Source organism: Sturnus vulgaris, chromosome 11, assembly GCF_052056855.1.
Source record: "Sturnus vulgaris isolate bStuVul1 chromosome 11, bStuVul1.hap1, whole genome shotgun sequence".
Taxonomy (NCBI): domain Eukaryota; kingdom Metazoa; phylum Chordata; class Aves; order Passeriformes; family Sturnidae; genus Sturnus; species Sturnus vulgaris.
Window position 1 is genome coordinate 4,561,408 of NC_142253.1, and position 19,883 is coordinate 4,581,290.

Here is a 19,883-nt window from a genome sequence, read left to right on the forward strand (position 1 = left end):
CAGGCCCAGAAAATGCTGTTCTGCCAAATTCCTCCCCAAAGGGCAAAGATGCTCCCAGGCTTTATTTCTTCTGCAATTCTGCTCAGTATTTTACACGGCAAAGAGGCAGATGAGCCCTGAGCACAGAGAGCATGGACAGCCACGTGCTGCCAGACTGCAGCTACTGCCACAGAATCTTGGAATTGTTTAGGTTGGAAGAGATCTCCAGGATCATCAGGTCCAATGTTAACCCAGCACTGCCAAGCCCACCACTAAACCATGTCCCCAAGTGCCACATCTACATGTCTTTTAAATACCTCCAGCAATGGTGACTCAGCTATCTCCCTGACAGGCTGTTCCAGTGCTTGACAACTCTTTCAGTGAAGAAATTATTTGTAATATTCAATCTAAACTTCCTCTGGAACAACTTGAGGCCATTTCCTCTTATCCTACCCATTACTAACTGGGAAAGGGAGATAGGCACCCAACCATCACAGCATCAGTGCAGGTGAGCTCAAATAAAGCTTATTCTGGGATAAAAGCTGCTGCTCAACACCTGCCTGCCTAACCAGATGCTTCTGTCACAAGCACTGGGAAGGAACATGGACAGATTTCCTGTTATTTATTCCCAGGTGAGGTGAAGCTCCTCCTGTGTACATGATGGTCTCTCCACACCAGCATTCCTTCCACCCACCATGGGTGGCACTGATCAAACATGGAAAACACTTTGAAACTTTGGTGTCTTGTCCTCTAAGTCTGTCCCATGCATCACACAGGTCATTCTCCCATCCAGCTTCTCTTCTCCACCATGTCTGCTCATCTCCTCAAGCACAGAATAGAAGGTACAGAAGATGGTTTGAGTTTCACGACCATGTACCTCCACAGAACAAACTGGAGAAACTCACATTTCCAACCAAAGAAGTGATTAAAAGCTTGTTACTTCAAAAGCTTCATCCAGAGAGTTTTGAAAATGGCTATTTTTTAAAGTTTCTTGACCTTTACATGCTGGTGCATAGGCAGATCTCCTGTGACCAAGCTTGGTGCCATGGACCACAGAACAATCCAGAGTGGACACGTGGATCCAAAACTCCCCTACACACACTGATTCACCCCCAGATTACGTGGAGCCAGGAGCAGAGCCCACACACAGCTAATGCACGATGCAATTCAGATACTTCCTGCAAACAGTTTATGGAAACCATCTAATTGCAATAAATGAAACCGACTCATCCTTTTAATTGACACATGATTAAACCAGTTATCCATTAGCACTCTAATAAGCACAGTGTAATACAGATTGGGAGTTATTAGTTATGTGTCATGTGCTGATCCAATTAATCATGAAGTGATAAAGCTTTATTAAATAAGTTTAAATTACATATCCTTTGCACAGATGCCTGGGAAATGTTAGTTACTGCATACATGAGTTATTATGCAGGTGGCCATTGCATAATAAAAGGCAACTGATCACATTAAAATCAAGTTCGATTTTGTTGCCATCAACTCACAGAGACCACAACCTTCCCAGATATTTACTGATTATTTTATCTGTCTCCTTAGGCAAAAAGACAAACTCCTCTTTAGTTGCAGTTTTGTTTTCAGATTCTATAAATTGATCAAACAAATGCTCTGGTTCACATGCATTAGTTATGAGTTATCTGATGTACAAGCATTATTTTGCACTACCTATGCATTAAGAAACTTCTCTGGAGACATGGAACTGGAAAAAAAAAATTACCTCAACTTTGCTTTTTAACTACTTTAGAAACTTTAATTATTTTTGAATACTTTTTAAGCAAACAAAAATGTCTCCAATGTAATGTTTCTTAGACAAATTAGACAAAGAGCCCGGGCAGGATGGACTACCCTGCTCTTAACTGAGAAATGGTACAGAACAGAGAGGCTGCTGCTCTCCTCCCTCCATTCATGCCAACTGTTTGTTAATGGGCTAGTCCACAGAGAAATCAGCCAAGAAAAGCAGATTTAGCACCTAAAGAAATCCACTGAGCTGCACCAGATCTCAGAGGTAAGAAATAACACCGGATTTAAACGATTCTGTTTATGTCTTACCCTTATCCCATCCATAATTATTCACAATGAAAATAAAGACATCCACATGTGAGCAGTAATGCTGGCAACCTCTCATTTCCTTGCTTTAAAGATTAGGATTGTTCTATACTATAATGGTGGATACTTAAAATACTTGACCTGCAGAAGACATTTTCAGAGACCACCACTCAGCTCCCAATACCACTTGTAGAAAATCACTAGTGTTTCTTCAAAATTAAAGTTGATTTGTACTAATTCTGTTTTCAATCTCTTTACCAAGCAGAAAAACCTCAAGAAACTTTTTGTTTCCTCTACTGTATATGTGGCTGAAGCAGTAATGCCTGCAGTAGCTTCTGACCTGCCAATCAGCAATGCCTCAGAAAGACGTGACAGAAAAATGAAGAATAGCAAAAAGAAAAAAATAAATGCAAGGAGGAGCCAGATTGCACACACCACCCCCCCCCACCAAAAAAAAAGTCTAATACAAAATACAAAACGTCCACAAACGACAAAAAAAGAAAACCAAAACCTTACACAATCCCTCTTCCCCTTCAGCCAAGGTAAGGGATTCCAACTACTACAGCATTTTCCCTGGAGCACTTTGTACTTCATTCCTAACATTTAATAATTGATTGTGGGTTACAGCGACGCTCCGCTCACCGCGCCAACTGCCTGGCGCTACTTGAAGTATCAATGCAAAAAAAAACAAGCCCAAGATTTGGCATCCTCCTACGTCCTGACTTGCCAAGGACAAAGCAGTTACAAAAACGGTGTGGAGACCTCTATCAGCCTTTATAATAAAGCCAGGACGACGTTTCAGGCTCCTACATGAAAGGTTTCCGCACTTGAAGGTTACATGTTTAAAGAGACAGGCTGCCTGCCCCTGCTCCATCATCAAAGTAAATGTTTTCTGTGCTTCCTAAATGCTTTTGCATCCTGACCTGCACTGTTTGCCCTCCACCACGGGCTGCAGCCACAAAAAGGCTCTCACCCACCTGCCAGGATGCACTGAGTGCACCTGGCTGGGCAGGGAAGGCAAAACCCTGCAACATCCATCCACCACACACACAGCTACCACACCAAGGAGCCAAGGGTTGAATTTAATATCAAATTAATTTGGTGGGCCAACCTGCTTTGAAAAAAAATGAAAACAAACCCCCCTCCCATCCCAAACCTCTCCAACAAAAGCCAACTCCACAAACAAAAATATTCAATCCTCAGCTAAGAATTTTTTTAAGTTGTTGTACACCATGTAGTAGTTTTCCATTTTTCTTCCTGTCTTTAAAACACACCTTCACAAGTGGCTGAACATAATGCTTTCTGAACTTAATGAAAACCTCTCTCATGACCCAGGAGCACTCAGTAAATAATTATTAAGCTCTGGAGGTGGCTTTTGCATGAGTGTTGACTTAATAAAATGCCGTAAGTTGATCTGCTTGAATGCCCATTTACTTGGGCACACAGCTTGCAGTATAGCCTGGAAAGCTTGATCTTGTCCAGATTAAGGAACAAGGTAAAATTAAGAGGTTCAATCCAGAAGCTGCAAAGGTCACATTTTACAATCCTTTACTACCATTGCTGATAAAAGGGAGACGAAAAAGTGCAAACCTGAAGTATCCTCAAAGACTTCCATATTATAACAGTGATAACACATTCATATTTTTACATTGAAACTGAACCGCTGTCAGCCCAAATCTGTGTTTTTGTCACGAACAAAAGATATATCTATGTCTATATATTTAAACACAGAATCTCCCCTCCTGAAAGTCACCATCAGTATCTGAGCCAGCCAGCCCAGCTGCTGTGGCTCTGCAGAGGACTATCCTACAGTAGTTTTGTTAATGCTTGGCCAGTCCCCAAGCCCAGCATTGTCACTTCCCAGAGCACAACCTCCACCACACCAAACCAACCCCGCAAAAATCCGCTCACGGCGCCCTGGCAAAGCATCACTCACAGACAGAGGCTGTCAAAGGAGCAGGGCATCAACATCTGAACAGCTTCCATCTTTCCCCCCCCACCAAATTTTGTGTCCGAGGGCTTTTTCTGAGCACCCCCGGGTGAAAGTCAAGCGGCGTCCGGGGCCGGCTGTGTCTCCAGGGGAGGCTCCAGATAAGGACCTGGCAACTCCAATCCCTATGGAGCAGCAAGGCGGGCTCCCGGCACTGCAGACCTGTGCAATCCAGCACCTACCGAGGAGAAAACAACGGGCTGGAGGCAGGGGGGATCACCAAAGGACCCCAAAACAGCCCAGGAGTCTGGAGTCAGCACCTTGCTGTATCCCTGTCTCACCTGCATGGGAGCGCCTGCAGCCTCCTCCTGATGGGCACGGACCCGCAGGATGCTGGATCCGCGGGATTCGGGGTAAACTCCTGGATCCGCGGGATTTGGGGTCAATTCCCGGCACTGCCGTGGGCTGAGCGGATCCCAGGGGCTGCAGCACCCTCACCGCCCCGCAAGGAATGGGAGAAACCGAAGGCACGGGCTGGCATTGAAAGCACTTCTCCCATTCATTAATTAAAAGGGGTGTGATCAGGCCATTAACACCATCAGTGGATAAGGGCTGTCTGTAACAGCACCGTTTTCTCACGATCTTTATCGCCAAAAAGATGAAGGGAAAGGGTGGGTGCGAGACAAATTTGTTTTCTGGGATGTAATTTCTTTGCATTCAAGGCTCACCTAGGCGAACCTCCACCTAAGAACCACTGGACATGCAAATCCCAAGAGCTGGAACCACATCTGTAAAGGTACAGATTGGATGTGACAGTGCACACACCATTTCCCCAGCTCCACTTCTGCTCAAACAGGCTGAAACCCTCAGAAAAGCAAGTACACAAATACCTTGAGCTCCCAAAACTGTCCCATGAAGAGCTAAAGGAATTGAAAATGTAGCTGACTGTGTTACCCAAATTGGTTTGATGCTTTTCCTCAAAATTTTGAACTTTTCATCACAAACTTAGAGAAAATATTACCAAAAAATAGAAGAGGAAAAAAAGGCATGAAAAAGATTTGCCTTTCACTTAAAAGTCTGACCTTGTTAAAGGCTTTTTGAATCATTTTTCAGACACCACATCTATGGGCACTTCCCTCTCTAAAGGGCTCTACACAAACTTGCAAAACAAAAAGCCAGATTGCTAAAACAACCAAGAGGTGATAAAAGAAAAAGCGAGGAGATAACGCTCCACTAGCAATCTCTGTAGTTTTTGATTTTGTAATGCAGAATTTACCTTTTTTTATCAGGGTAAACAGAGGCGATAACACTGTCGCTGAGAGGGAAGATGACGTATGACCACCACACTTCTCTACACTTTACAACTACACAGTGCCCAGGTCTGGCTTCACAGCACCTTTCCATCATATCTTGGTTTAGAAATTATCACTTCCACAGCTGGACGGCAAGTTTATTCCCAGAGGCAGTTTTCAGCAGAAGACAAGCCTCAACCATGTTGTGTCCACAGCTTGTATCCATAATTCACACGCCCAGATTCCTTCCCAGCTAAAAAGCCATGGTGCCCCTCAAGGCTTACCAAGACCAGCAATTCCCAGCCTAAACCCTTCCATTCATCCAAGGTTTTCTGCTTATTGACTCCAGTGTTACAGCACCATTCAATGCTTTCCAAAGAGGATGAGGCAGCTGGAAGCCTCATCTCCTGCAGATGACATCCTTGCTCTGGCATGCTGAGCAAACAGGATCTTGAGGAGCAAAAGGGAAAGTGTTTATGGAAGATTTGCTTTGAATGATTAAGAATCCCAAACAGTCATGATGAAAACCACACAGTGAATTCTGTGCTCGGTATGTCAGCATTATCAGCACGCAGGACTTGCTCACAACACTAAATACAATATGTAAGGGAACAAACAACCCCTAACACATCACTGCAATAATTTTAATATTAAACCAGTCTTGGACAGATATTATGCAAACTCTCACTTCAGTCTCTAGCCACAGCACTAGCTGTTCATTATGGGACCTGATCAGATCAGCAAATGTCTTTAGCAATTCTTCTTTCTAAGAAAGCAACTCTCCAGGCTGCAGAAACCAATTCCTCAGCGTCTCCATGCTTGGAACAAACTTCAGTTTTAGAGTCCCTAAAGCATTACTCACATTTCTTCTATTCCTTTTATCTATTTGTGGAAAAGTTACTGGGGCAAAGAGGACTGTGTGACTGTGCAAGCTGAACTCCTTGGGTGAGGCTAAAAAAGCCCTTATTCAGCAACAAGTTACCTTACCAACCATTTGGATATTTACACTGCAATTACGATTTGCAGTTGCAGGACAGATGTGCCAGACTTGCTGCCTTGGGTTTTCACAGCACAGCCAGGAAGGGGGGATAAGCTCCAGCCGTCCATGTAAGGAAGCATTAGTGATGTTTACAAACTTGCTAATGGAGGAATTGCCCAAGTGCAAACAACTGAAAGCAGGTGGCCCTCAATTCCCTTTCTTCGGCCACTCAATGCCCCCACAACATCCCCGACATGGGAGAATCCCAAACCAAGGCTCCTGGAGGAAGCAAACCTCCTCAGATCATCACGCATCATTGCTATGCTGTCAGCAGCATCCTCAGTACAGGCACACCCAGTGAACAGCCCTTCTGTCACCAGGTACCTCTCCCAAATCCCAAATTCAGGGATTCCCCATTTTGGGTACAGTTTCTGTGTGCTTACAGCCTCAGAGTGTGCACTGTGGGGCAGGATAGCTGGGACAGTGCAAATATTATAAATATGTTATTTATATAAGGAGGGACCTTTTCACCTGCCATCCAACAGCTGTAAATTCTGTTTTAAATTTGTCACACTTGCAGGAACTGCAGTCTTTCACAGAAATGTTTAGCATTGATTTAAAGCCTTCAGCACTGGGGAGTTGCATCTCCAAGGACTATTACAGTAATTCCTCCTCTTCCCTCATCAAAATAATTCTCCATCTTGTTTCAAGCCAGAAACTGCTCATGAACACCACAGAGGGAACGAGGAAAATAATTACTTAAGCATGGGGTCCCATGTAAATAAAAGAAATACTAAATGAAAACCATGGTACAGAATGAAGTTTTGTTCAAAATAAAAACATGCAAGCAACATTTATACTTCTTCATTTCACGAAGTCAAAAATATATACAAAAAGATCCACCCTAATCTATTTATAGACCTTTTAACACCTCAAATATGGCCCTGCTAATACACAGCCTTAATTTAATTTTGCAATCACCCTTCTGCTCTTCATGTCCTATGTTGCATCTAAAATGCACAAGCACATCTCAAAGAGGAGACATCAGGAAAAATCTTCAGAAATAACTTTATGCAACCAAATACAATCTCAAAAATTAACACAGCTGCTGAGTTTCTAGAAAATGGGATTTTCTCAAGTAAAACTGTTCAGCACAGCCCATGTTTTGCACAGTTTAGTGACAACTGAGCAATGCTGTCCACATCACTTGCAGTAGGAACACCATTTCTTACTTTTCAAAATACATTACAGCCCTTGACTGACTTTTAAAAAAAAGCAGTGAACTCAAAACTATTTACAAGCCTTGCTGTTAGACGCTTCTAATCTGTTCTGCACTGCCAGAAGCACAGCACTTGAATGGCTATTTCTGTTCAAAGCTATATTTGTTGTGGAACTACTGCAAACTCCTGAATCATGTAAACAGAGGCAAGAGCCAAAAAATGTTTCACTGGACTTGAAGTTCACATCTGCCTTAGTTACTAGGACAAAAAAAAATAAAGGCAGGGCTTAGGTTATAACCAATAAATCCTGCAAAGACTATGGTTAATCATGCATTCCTGCAACAGGGTTTTGTTTAATCTGGTTTACTTAGCATCTGTGACCTTGGCAAAGTACCTGCAGGAGCACCCACCACTGTTGTGGAGCAGCATTTCACACCTTCTGTTATTTTAGGCTTCAGCAGGCAACTGTACCGTGCTCCATGAGCCAGCCAGGTTCATGAACACGCAGCAAAGTCACCTGGAAATGATGTGCAGCTCCAGACTTGCTGGAGCCCAGCAGCCAACTGTACTGCTGTCCCTAAAAAGCAGTACTGGAGCAGTGCTCAGTCGGGACCTGCAGCTGCACCTTTGGGTGAAACAAACGCCTGGCAAAGGTGCTGCTGCTGGAGCACAGTGACCCTGCCATTTCTTCAGCTCCTTGGCTCAGAAAAGGCAGTGCTACAAACCATGAGGTTTGTGAGCAGTCACCATCCATTCCCTTCACCTCAGCCCACCGGTGTGAAAGAAAACCTCACCTTCTCTGCACCCACCACCTTCTATTCATCATCATCCTCCCCCAGCACGAACAATCCCCAGTATTCCCAACGTGCTGGAAACAAACCACAACCCAACACTCCCAACAAGCTGGAAACCATGGAAACCCCCCAAAACAACAACAAAAACCCACAGAGATGTTTGATCCCAACTCCCCACAGATCACACACATCTACCACTTTGGGCAGGGTCCCACTCTGCCCAGTGGTCTTTGGCACTGAGCTGTAGCAGAGATACTGCAGGCAAGAGGACAAGCAGGATGTTTGGATAAGAATGGGACATCACAGGTGGATTAAGGAAAACAAAAAAAAAGTTTCCTTCATAACCCACAGAAGAAATCTGGATTAAAGTGTACTAGTTTTTTCTTTTTTTCATACAACCATTACTGAATTCAGAAATTTAGTGGCTGCCTGATACTTAGTTGCCAATATATATAATACACTGAACATATTTTTCCATTCCTTTTAGACAGGCTGATGCAAAGCCACATTCAGGAAACTACAACTGGCTTTTGAAGTATTCAGGGAGGAAAAAGAAAATATTCTTTTAAAATCTTCAGAACAAACAAGATGATTTTCCATTTTTTCTTGTTTTTAAAAGCAGATAATGCAAATATAAACGGATTACACATTTTATCATCTGACTGTAGTTTATTTTTGTACAAATCTTAACCTTCATCTTAAACTAAGATATTCTGCCTTGTAAGTGTTATACTTCTGTGCCCCTTCCCTTCACACAGCTACAACCGGGCTACAGAATTCTTCATCTTTATAGAAGGATATATATTTAATTTTCCCTTGAATTGGCACTACAGACTACTTATCACTGCATTAAAGCCAGTGTTATCCCGAACACAGATCCAGAGTACCAAAAATGAACACCAGCTGTCAATGCCAGACTTATTCAATTAACACTTGCACAGCCAAAGCCCTTTGCAATGCTATACACAAAAAAGTTAATATCCTAGTAAACAAACAAACAAAAAAAAACCAAAACAAAAACCAAAAACCAAACCAAACAAACAAAACACACACAAAAAAAAAAAGACCAAACAAAATAAAAACAGCCAAAAAAGCAAACCCCATGCCTGGGCTAGGGAAAAGCAGCTTCTGTAGGATTTCTCATCTGGCCAGCTCCCAGACATCTCCCTTTCCACACTAGATGGAGCTTTGTTCCCTCTTCCCCAGGCGTCTGGCAGTGCCCTGAGCTGGGATAAAAAGGGTAAAGAGGCAAAGGGTGAAACAGCAGTGTCACCTCAAATAAACAGCCTGCAGCAGTGGCTTCAGGAGCAGCAAGATACCAGCAAGGACCTGGGCTCTCATCGTGCCCTCCTGGCTCTCTGATTTTAACACAGCCCTGTTCTGCCATTTTCAAAGAATAGATTTCAACAATTCCAAGCCCCCATCCATGCTGAGCTTCCACCAGCCTTTACCAAGGCTGCAAGGCACTGCCTGAGCTCACACCACAGTCAAATTATGCTTCTTTTCCTCCCCTTATGAAGCGGCAGCATTTAAGCTTATTACCAGATTACACACCTGAATTGCTCACTGGCTTTCCTGTATCCCTCTTCATATTCTCAGTTATTTTCTTTCAAAATAAGCTCTTCAGTCTCTTCTGTATTAACCTGAAACATCTGTTCCAAATGCCTCTGCTCAAGCTCCAGCCTTGGATTCACTGACACTTCGGGGAAGCAACTCATGGATAAAATTCCCCCTGATTTGTATCTATTGGACTTAGACTGTGTTGTTTCAGATCACAGGTCAAGAGAAACAGCTCATCCTTCTGGTGAGCTGCCACAACTCCATTAGGATCTTTCAAAGCACAACAGGATATGGTACATCATCAGTATTTCTCTGATGAATTTAAACTCAATGGGACTGAGAGAAGCCCAGGGGAATGAGTCACTCCCGATGTCACAAGTGGCCAGCACTGCAAAGCACAAAAAGCAGCAGCCTCAGGCTGTATCAGACAAGGCAATGCCAGAGAGGATGGAGAAGCACCCGTGTTCCAAGTGCAAAACCTGTGTGTGCCCTGTGGGCAAGGGCTCCTGCTTGGGCAATGTGCTCAAGAACAAGGAGCTAAAATTGAGGGGACAAGGGAAACAAGCCCACGTTATAGTGGGAAGCTAAAGAAAAGTTTGGAGGTTGACAGGAGTGAGTGTTGCTGTCTATAAATACAGCAGAGAAACAAACACCCAGGAGAGAACAACCCTGGCACGTCACCAAGTGATATAAACCAGCCATGAACAAGATTAAATTGGTATCAACAGTTTCATTCTGAGAAGTTCAGACCTGAAACCATTTCCAGCTGGAGGACTGGTGAAGGAACAACATGCTCCTCTGCAAATAAAGACTGGTTGCCTAATCTAAGTAGGTCACTGTGGAATAAAGCAGTGAGTAACAAATTGCGGGACACAGAATCACAGAATCAATAAAGCTGGAGAAGACCTTTAAGATCATCAAGTCCAACCTTTGACCAACCACCACCTTCTGAACCAGAGCAGAGCACTGAGTGCCATGTCCAGCCATTTCCTGAACACAGAAGATGCCCTGCAGCCAGAGGCTCCAAAAAGACAGATGCAGAGCAAAGCAAACTCTTTGGCAGAGCAGATGGATCTGAAATAGCGCTGGAATATTGCACCCAACAGGAGCTCTTGCCTTCACATACACCATGATGAATTAAAGCAGTAAATAATACCTCAAAAATGCAACCCCTCCTTTCTAAATTAAAGATTGGAGGTTCCCCCAAAACAAACTCAAGAAGTATCTACTACAAAGAGAGACGTCCCAAAGCAGACAGAAGGCATGCAGAGCAGGAGCTTTAACCCAGAGCAGATTTAAGAGGGATACCTTTCAAAGACAGGACAGCAGCTGAAGGGTCCAACAGCCACACATCACCTGGCCAAGATACCATCACCCATAATCACTTCCAACACAAAGTTTTAGAGCAGAGCCCCTTGGGGACACACAGCCTGGGCAGTACAGACAGGAGCAGAAACCACATCTCTAAATTCCAGAATGCTGCACCCTCTGTAGCCAACAGCCATGTCCTGTTATCCCACTGAGCACTGACAAGCCACACAAGATATAACTGAAGCTGAGCCTGCCAGGCTCACAGCCTTAGCAGAGAAGAGCCTTTGTTACAGCAGCATGAAAACCCAAATCTTTGACAGCCTGTAACTGTTCAACATCCTGAACATGCCATCCCAAATTTCCACTGAAGTTCAAGAGTGGAGCATAATGAAAACACCTTCACTGACCATGTTATTTACAGCCTGGGAACAAAGAACTCCAGCCTCCGGTGTGCTTTTAATACAGGCTAATTTATTCTGAAAGAAGCAATAATTAAATACACAAAACCAAAGTATGGAACCTGAAAAACACCTTCCTGTCTGGTAGAGCAAGTGCTTTCTAAGGACACATACACTAGCTCCTGCTGCTAAAATCGTTTATTAAATGTAACTGGGGAAAAGCAAAGATTATCTCAAAAATACAAAACAATGCTAAGCTGAAAAGGTTACACTGAAAAAAACCCAAAGCAGATCAAATGCATTCATATATTCTTTTGACTAAATTGTCCAAGTTGTTTGAAGACATTAATATTTGAGTGATTATGTATGTTTATAAAATCTTACAAGTGTTTAGTATTACTAAAAAGCCAGCACATTAAATCTTTACAGACTGGGATTGAGAAATTCCCTGAAACAAGAGGAAAAAAGCCCTAGGCAAAAAACCATAATAATCAATTTTCTCCACCCATCCCACCACATGCCTCTGCAGAACCAGCATCAGGTAAATTGGGGATTGCAGAGTCAGCCAGAATAAAGCAGTTCCCAGGCCAAAGGGCTTCCAAACAGGTCCAAGACCTTAGTACTGTGGTGGCCCAGGATAAAAAATGCAGATGAAGCATTAGCAAGTGCCAGGAGGGAGGTGCTGACACCAAAACCAGCCTGACAGTTACTTCTTCAGGTAAACGGTACTACTCCTTAGTTAAGGAAAACTTCAATATACTACCATTAAAAATAAAAAGGCATTAAAAGGCTACTGTGATTCCAGTGAATGTAAAAGGTGATTGTCTGAGAGGGTGAAAAGCCCTTTCCATGTCCACATGTAAATAACAGCTGGAGACGGCAGGGGTGGGCTGAATCACTTTAGCCTTGTGAAAAAAACAGGTTTGAAGCACAAAAACTCCCCAATTTATCATTTTCTCATCGCATTATTCAACAGCAGCATCATTTTATCAACGTTTTAAATACTGCCCTCCAAGAAGCAATATACAAGGGGTTTCCTATAAGGTTTTCCATAATCACTAGAGCACAAAAATAAAAAACTATGTTGGCAGAAAACTGATAGGTTTTCGACTGCAAAGTCCCTCTTCATAATTATTCATTTGAGACTAAATGCAACAAAATTCCTTAGGACTATAAAACCAAATATGCAAATCTAAGGTGGATCTCAACCTGCAGGCATTTTTGTATCAGTTAATGTTTCACATGCAAAAGATTGTAAACAGTGAAGTTCAAGCCAAAACGAAGTTCTTTCCTCAATACAATCAAAAACATGAATATAACTATTTATCTTAAAATAGTCTGAGCAATCTGGTCTAGTGGAAGGTGCCCCTGCCCATGGCAGGGGGTTGGAACTGGATGATCTTTAACTTTAAGGTCCCTTCCAACCCAAGCCAATCTCTTATTCCATGATTCCCAGTGGTGTAAGGAAGCTGTAGATGTATGGGAAGAAGACAAGGAAAGTAAAAACAAAACTAAGTGCTTACAGAAAACAGATTTAAAACTGTATTTCACATGGTAACAAAGAAACATGCTGCTTGGAAACACCCTTCCATTTCTGTTTAACAAAATGATGGTGGGAATTCCTGCCAAAGTAAACTCCAGAAATTTGTTTGCCATGGAGGAAAACGAGTTCTGTGTGCAGAATCCTGTTTCAAGAGGGTGAAGCTTTTTTTGTTCCCTTTAGTGCCAGGTCACTTCAAACTTTCGTGCCTACATACTTTATTATGTTTGCAAAACTTTCAAAACAATAAAAAGAAAACTAGAAGATGAAAATATTTAATAACCCACTCTTAAAAATCAAAAAAGCCTTCCAACATGCCATGTGTAAAAATATCACCAAGTTTGACATCTTCTATCAGTCTACTTCCAAAAGTTTGGCATCTTTGAAAGCAAAACATTATTCCACACAGTACAGAGAGAAGGTTGGGGGTTTTTTTTAAATATTTGCATAAAATTCAGGAAAAAAATATGTTTCTATTATTATTATTATTTTATTATTATTATTTTATTTGCACATTAGTGCAAATTACATAATCTGTCCTCTTAGATGGCAGTTTGTGACCATTAACAACCGTAACGACAGATAAGACCTTTTATTCAATTATCATGCTAAATCTCACATTTCTGTAAGCAGCACGATAAAGCAGCTCAATCACTCCTCCCTTGCTTATCGGTTCTCTCAGTATCATTTCTGACCCTAGAAAAATAATTGCAATTTTCTGTGGCTCAGCTGCCCCAAGAGATCCCTGTGCACTAACAAGAGTTTTCCTTCTGCATCTCTCCTTTCCTGTTAGGTCTTCTGCAATCCCATGGTTTTAAGTTTGTATCTTCAGCACAGCAGACATGTGGGCAAACAGCAATTCCTGAAATTTGTTACTTATTCAAGATATTTCTCGTGGTACTTGCCATAGCAGCCTCAGGATGCAAATTGCAAATCAGACTTTCAGCTGCTGCAGGATTGGGGAGCAAAAGAGGCTGATTGAGATTATTAGACAGCAACTCTCACGGAGCATTTAATTCCAGCATTAAATTCAGGCACGTATTCAGCACATCACAACCAAACTTAGGTGGGACATGGCTCCAAACCCAAGGAAATCAAGAGGAATATTTCATTTTGATTTCCCATAGAATCTCTGGGCACGCCACGGCATTTTGAGCTAAAAACTCGCCTGCCCTTGCTGCACCTGAGGAAACTGCCCTTGCAGGCAGCGTGGATCCCACCACGTACAGAGTCAGCCCTGCAGTCCACAGCATCTGCCACGGAGCAAACCCTGCCCCAGCTGGCTGCACATGAAAGCACATGCAGAAGGTCTTGTGCACGCTTGTTCAGCTGGTTTGAAAAAGAAAAAGAAACGAGAGAAAAAAGATTGGAGTTTTTTGTGGTTCCAAGTCAGGTAATTTCTCTATTTTATTCCTACCTGAGCCAGGAGGAGAGAGGGAAAACTGAAACAAAATGATCATACACCACTGCTCCTTCTCCATCTCTGCAGCCAGCTGCAGGAGCTGACGTGCAGGCACAACCCCAGGCTGGCACCAGGAGAGACAACTGCTCTGTGGAGCTCTGCTGCAGCTCAGAGAAGAAAAAGGACCAAGGACTTACCCAGGGGATTCATCCTTTCACGTTTCAATCCAAGGCAAGAGGACCTGGGCTCCTGGTGGCCACAGAGCCAAGACTAAACAGAAAGGTCTCAGTAAGCACTGGCTTCCAGAAACTGCACTTCCACTCCTACCATCCACCTCCTAACCCCACTGCTGCGTTTGTGGCTGCCTTTGTTAGAACACTTCTGCAAATGAAAACAGATGAGTAACTATTGCTGCTTTAGCAAACTCCCAAGCCCATGGTCACTAATAATAGCTTTGTTCCTTTTATTACTAAACAAAACCAAAAAAAAAAAAAAAAGTTTAAATGCTTGTATAAAATGCACATTGCTGAATGTTTTCTTTCATTGATCCAGGGCAGTTTTCCCATATGAGCTTAGGCCCAGGACTCTGGAACAATTTCTGTGATCAACACGATGTGGAGCGACCTCAGACTGTTCGAAGGGGCTTCCCTCACCTCCCAAAAAAAAAAAAAAAAAAAAAAATCAAAATCATGTTTTGTCCTCCTTCATTTGAGACACTGAGAGTTCAATTAAAAAATAAATCTGAACAGAGACATTCTTTCACGAAGTGGAAGGCAGAGGCAGGTCTGAGCTCCCTGGCAGGAGAGATGATGGATTCAGGGAGGCAGAGGTGCTCCAGCAGCTCCTGGCTCCTGCCCAGCCCTGACTGTGCCAGGAGCAAACAGGTGGCACACAGGGAAAGGGCAACATGTGGGGAAGAGAAAGTGGAGAAGGGCAACAAGAGAGGAAGAAAACGGAGAGGGGATGAAGCCATTGCTGTGAAGTTACAGTGGGAGAAGGACCGCAGGAAAGCCTTCCTTGTATGAGAAAAAAAGAAACAAGAAAAGCCACAAGAACTACTTTCAGTACAAAATTCTGCTTTTCCTCTCTGCAATCAAATCAATTACAGGAATTTCTGAAAGCAATAAAAATAACAGGGTCTCAAATCACCCCAAGTCTGCCACGCTTTATTTGATGAAGTCTCCCACCACACACCCCCTTTGGCTGGGGTCTAATGTTCCTCCCATGCTCATGCCCATTGCCAAACAGAGGCCATGCCTCTCCCCTTCCTTTTTTTGGGGTGCAGGTTTTACACCAATTGTGGACTGAACTGCAGCAGAACCAAACCCAAGGCCTCTGTTTTCCTACAAATGGTTCTGGAAAATGACTCTGAGCCACTGGGTTTTGGCTGCTCAGACTGAAAGGTGAATAGACATCACGAAAAAAAAAAAAAGGGATGCTGAATATTCAAAAGTCAGGCCACGGTATTTTCACATCCTAAAGCTTCCAGAGGTTTTAGCTTATTAATTTCTGTTATTGAGCTGACTGCTGCTGAATGAACCCAAGCATTGCATGGCAAATGTTTTTTTTCACAGGAAGTAACCAAGCCAAAAGCAGCGAAAGCATCCTCTTGTTCTTGTGTGAGCCCCTTTTTATTATTTTTTTTCTTTAGTTTACTTGAACAATAGCACCATGAAACAGCCTACAATAATGACTGTTACAAAATAGGAAGCTGAATTATTAGGCAAGCTCTGTCTGCGTAACTCAATCAGCCTAGGGAGGATATGACAGGCACAACCAAGACAAAGGACTGCACTCTGTGACCCCAGGCATCCTTCAGGATTGTATTTCTGAGTTATTAAGAGCTGAAGTTTGCTTTTGCTCCTTGATTAGAGACACCATTCCTGTAACTGCAGCAGCAAAGCAGTGGCATTTCCCAAGAAAGTGGATCACCAAGTGTGCACACAGAAAACAAACACTTTGGAGAGGCTGGGATGAGAGCTTTACCTGAAAATGAGGTTCATAATGGAAATTCCAAGTTTAGTATTTAACCTTTTGAACATAGAGAGGATACACACAGCAGGAGAGGTAAATCAATGAGGCAGCCTTTAAGCAAACACCCAATAACAGTTTTTGCAAACTAACAAAAAAGTAACTGGTAAAAGTGGTCTTGAAGCAGTTGAAAGGTTCAACAGCACAGAAGTTCTACAATCCTGCCAGGAGCATCATCACACCAGCTCTGGAGGGATATATTTTGGACCAGACGAACAGTAACCAAGGGCAGCCACCCACCACCCTGTCATTACAACAACCCTACTGAAACTATGAAAATCAGGTCTAAGTGCTCGGCTGAGCAACACTTAGGAGCCAACAGCAACACCAGTGACTGAGCAAGAGCAATACAGGAACCTGCAAGTGAATCATTAACGAGCAATGATTTCTCCATTACTCACTGTGGATGCAGAGTTACTGCGGGTAAGATTTGTTTCTAAAAAAAGGGAACAGCCACCAACATGAGCACTAACACATTCATCAAAGCCCAGGCACAACGTGGGAAGGAAAGAGGAAGGCACAGCTATGGGGCAGGCTTTGTCCTAAAGAGCTGCTCATGGAAGAGCAGAGCAGCATCTCACACCATGCCCTTCCACAGGGCCACACTCAGGGGCTCGGGTCAATTGGGTGTTGATTTTGCATCACACCAAGAAATTATTAACTCATTCTACAAAAGCCATACAACTGTCAGGCTGCTGATTGAGATCAATAACCAACTACTAAAACATCAACAGTTTGACCTCTAGGCGAGTGTTTCCATACCCCTTCACCCACCTTCTACAGTAAATGCTCCCAGTACATTTTTCCCAAGCGTTTGCAGTCTGTGCTAACTGAGAATAAGCAACAGGAGAAGTGAGCCGACATTCTCAGCCAATCTTTAGGCAAGATTAGCAAGCAATTAAAGCTGTTGTATGAGGAATTTTAAGTGCTCTACAACTTCATGCCAAGCAAGAGCTAGTCAAGCACTGGAATTTATTTTTTGCAATTCTGTTCTACACAGAAACAGAGACAAATTTAAAGAAAAGATTTTTTGAAGCAAGGATTCAACCAATTACCAAAACATCTATTATAGTTTAAATACTAATATATCCGAAAGAAAAACTGCATCAAAAAGGGACATGCAAAGCATTATGATTGCTTCCTACCAGAACATTTCAATTTCAACTGAACTGGGGCGTTTCAGCCACTTTTTGTCCTTTTGTCGGTAAAACATAATTAATGGTAATTCTGATTACACCCTAGCCACTTTGGGTGCAGAACATCCTGGGAACACTTTTGACTTTCTGACTTTTGAAGATCAGAACTGAATCTCAGCCCCAAAAGCAAGCAAGAGCTTTGCCATCCCTTACCTACAACCAGATCCACCAGGACAGGGAGCAGAGAAAACAGCTTTTGTCCCAGGAGTGGATATTTAGTCCCAGGTAAAAAGTCTTCATTAAGTTGCCAGGAAAACAAGACGGAGTAACAGAGAAAGCCACACATTTCATCAGGGTAAGAGTTACAAGATGTTCGAGAGGAAAAGCTTGGTTTTAAGAACAACAGAAAATAAGGCAGATTTGGGGAACTGTCACCTCCAGCAATAATTGCACAGCTTGCATGGGTCTAACAATAAGGGTTGAAAATAATGATTTTCATAAACACAATCACTGGAGCAGAAAAAAATTATACAATGAACAAAGCAAGTACGCGAAGTTAAATAAGGTAAGTGAAGCCTGAGGTACAGTTTCAGACTGATCTGCTTTTCACATAAAGAATGCTCTAGTTGAAGATTAGGGGTGAGAAATAAGAAGTCATTAGCTCTTCTTCAAGGTTCATGATTCAAATCTGACAAAACACACACTTCAGTGTTTCCAAGCTTAAAGAAAATTCCAGCAGGGTCACAGAAGTCGCTATTTTTAGCTGCCTTAATCTCTGTGTACTCAAACACAGCTTTTGTACATGCACATATTTTGTTAGTACTTAAATAAAGAAAAAAAAAAAACAACTCTGCTACTGAAAACTTCATCATCCACAAGTTCTGAAAATGCAAATGAGCTTTCCTCTTAATATTAGCTGCTTTTGAGTGAACAGCACTAAGAAACAGCCTATAGCTTTTCCAGCCAAAGCTGCTACCGGGAAAAAAAAAACACCATCTCCTGGAAAATATTCAGTGACAAAACCGAGAAAGAAGAATGTGGGAAGTTACCAGCAATTAATTTCTTCAATAGGAAACAAACTCTTCCCACCCACAATGTACCTATCAGTACAGCTGGCAATGTTCTGGAACCTGGAACATCCAGGCTGTGAAGTGCATTGGGAAGTGCCCGGCACTGGCAGCAGGGAGGAAAGGCAGCAGCTCCACAGCCCTGGCACTGCTGAGCCTCTGACAAAAAGGAAATATAGCAGAAATCAGTGGGCCTGTCTTGGTTCCTTGGCTGGCTGCTCACTGCCAAGATGGTTTAGAGCTGGGGCTGTTAGAAGAGCAAAGCAAAGGGGTCTGACAAAGGAGTTTGGTCCATAAGACCTTTGAGGGTCCCTTCCAACCCAAATTATTTCTGGTGCAGAAACAGTGATATTCAATCCTTGTCTCCTAATTTACTTATCATACACTTTAAAATATTTTGTTCATCAGCATTAGAAAGGTTTCAGCCACAGGATCAAGAACAACGTGGCCCAGGCACTGCATCACCCACTGCAAAGATTAATAGAACACTTATAGTTGCAACAAGACTCCTGATACTCTGCAATAACTCCTCTGTGCATGTATTGCTACACAGGCTCTACACAAGTCATTTACTCTCTGGGCCCTTGTTGTTAAATTCCTTATTAATCCCTGTAAGTTTGTCTGTTGACCTACTGTAATTTTAAGAGATTCAGAGACTGAATGTTTATACCAGCCAAACTCTTTTAATAGAATTAACTGGAGATATCATGTAAGCTTTCAATAATGTCGACAACTACTAAAATTCAGTTAGCTGAGCCAACAAGAAACCACTGAAACCTTACACATGTTCTCCTCTCCTCATCAAGCACAGAACTTCATGTGGAGGCAGGCAATTTCCTTACTGCCTTCTTTTACACTAACAGATCAAATCTGACTGCACAGAGTGGCTGAATTCCCCTTCTTCCCCAGAAACAAGGGTCAGCCTTCAGCATTTTTTCTGCTCAAACCCAACACACACACAGGTTATTCAGCATATTGCTATTCCATAACAGTGCCAGTGTCCCAGAGCACGTTTTATCACCTTCAAGTAAGTTTAGGAAAAGATTATGGCTTGGAGAAGCATCTTCTTTACTGAACATCAGTTTCAGTGACAAATCCACAATACTGAATTAACAGCTATTCAGAATTGAAAACAGAAGTACTTGACCAGTGTATATGCATTGGAAAAAATTAATCA

At 42.6% G+C, this 19,883-nt stretch overlaps 1 protein-coding gene across 6 annotated transcripts in view; it reads right to left on the bottom strand.

Moving 5' to 3' along the window:
* The window catches only part of MITF (melanocyte inducing transcription factor), a 99,321-nt gene that overhangs the window by 45,870 nt on the left and 33,568 nt on the right, over nt 1-19,883 (bottom strand). For 2 of the 6 annotated variants that reach the window (XM_088171273.1, XM_088171272.1), the window contains exon 1: nt 3,983-4,047. The exons of the other annotated variants lie outside the window; for them this stretch is intronic. In XM_088171273.1, the coding sequence (XP_088027399.1) occupies nt 3,983-4,032 (50 nt within the window). In that variant the 5' untranslated portion in view covers nt 4,033-4,047. Of the gene's footprint in view, nt 1-3,982; nt 4,048-19,883 lie in introns of those variants that run through there. 6 annotated transcript variants of the gene reach the window in all.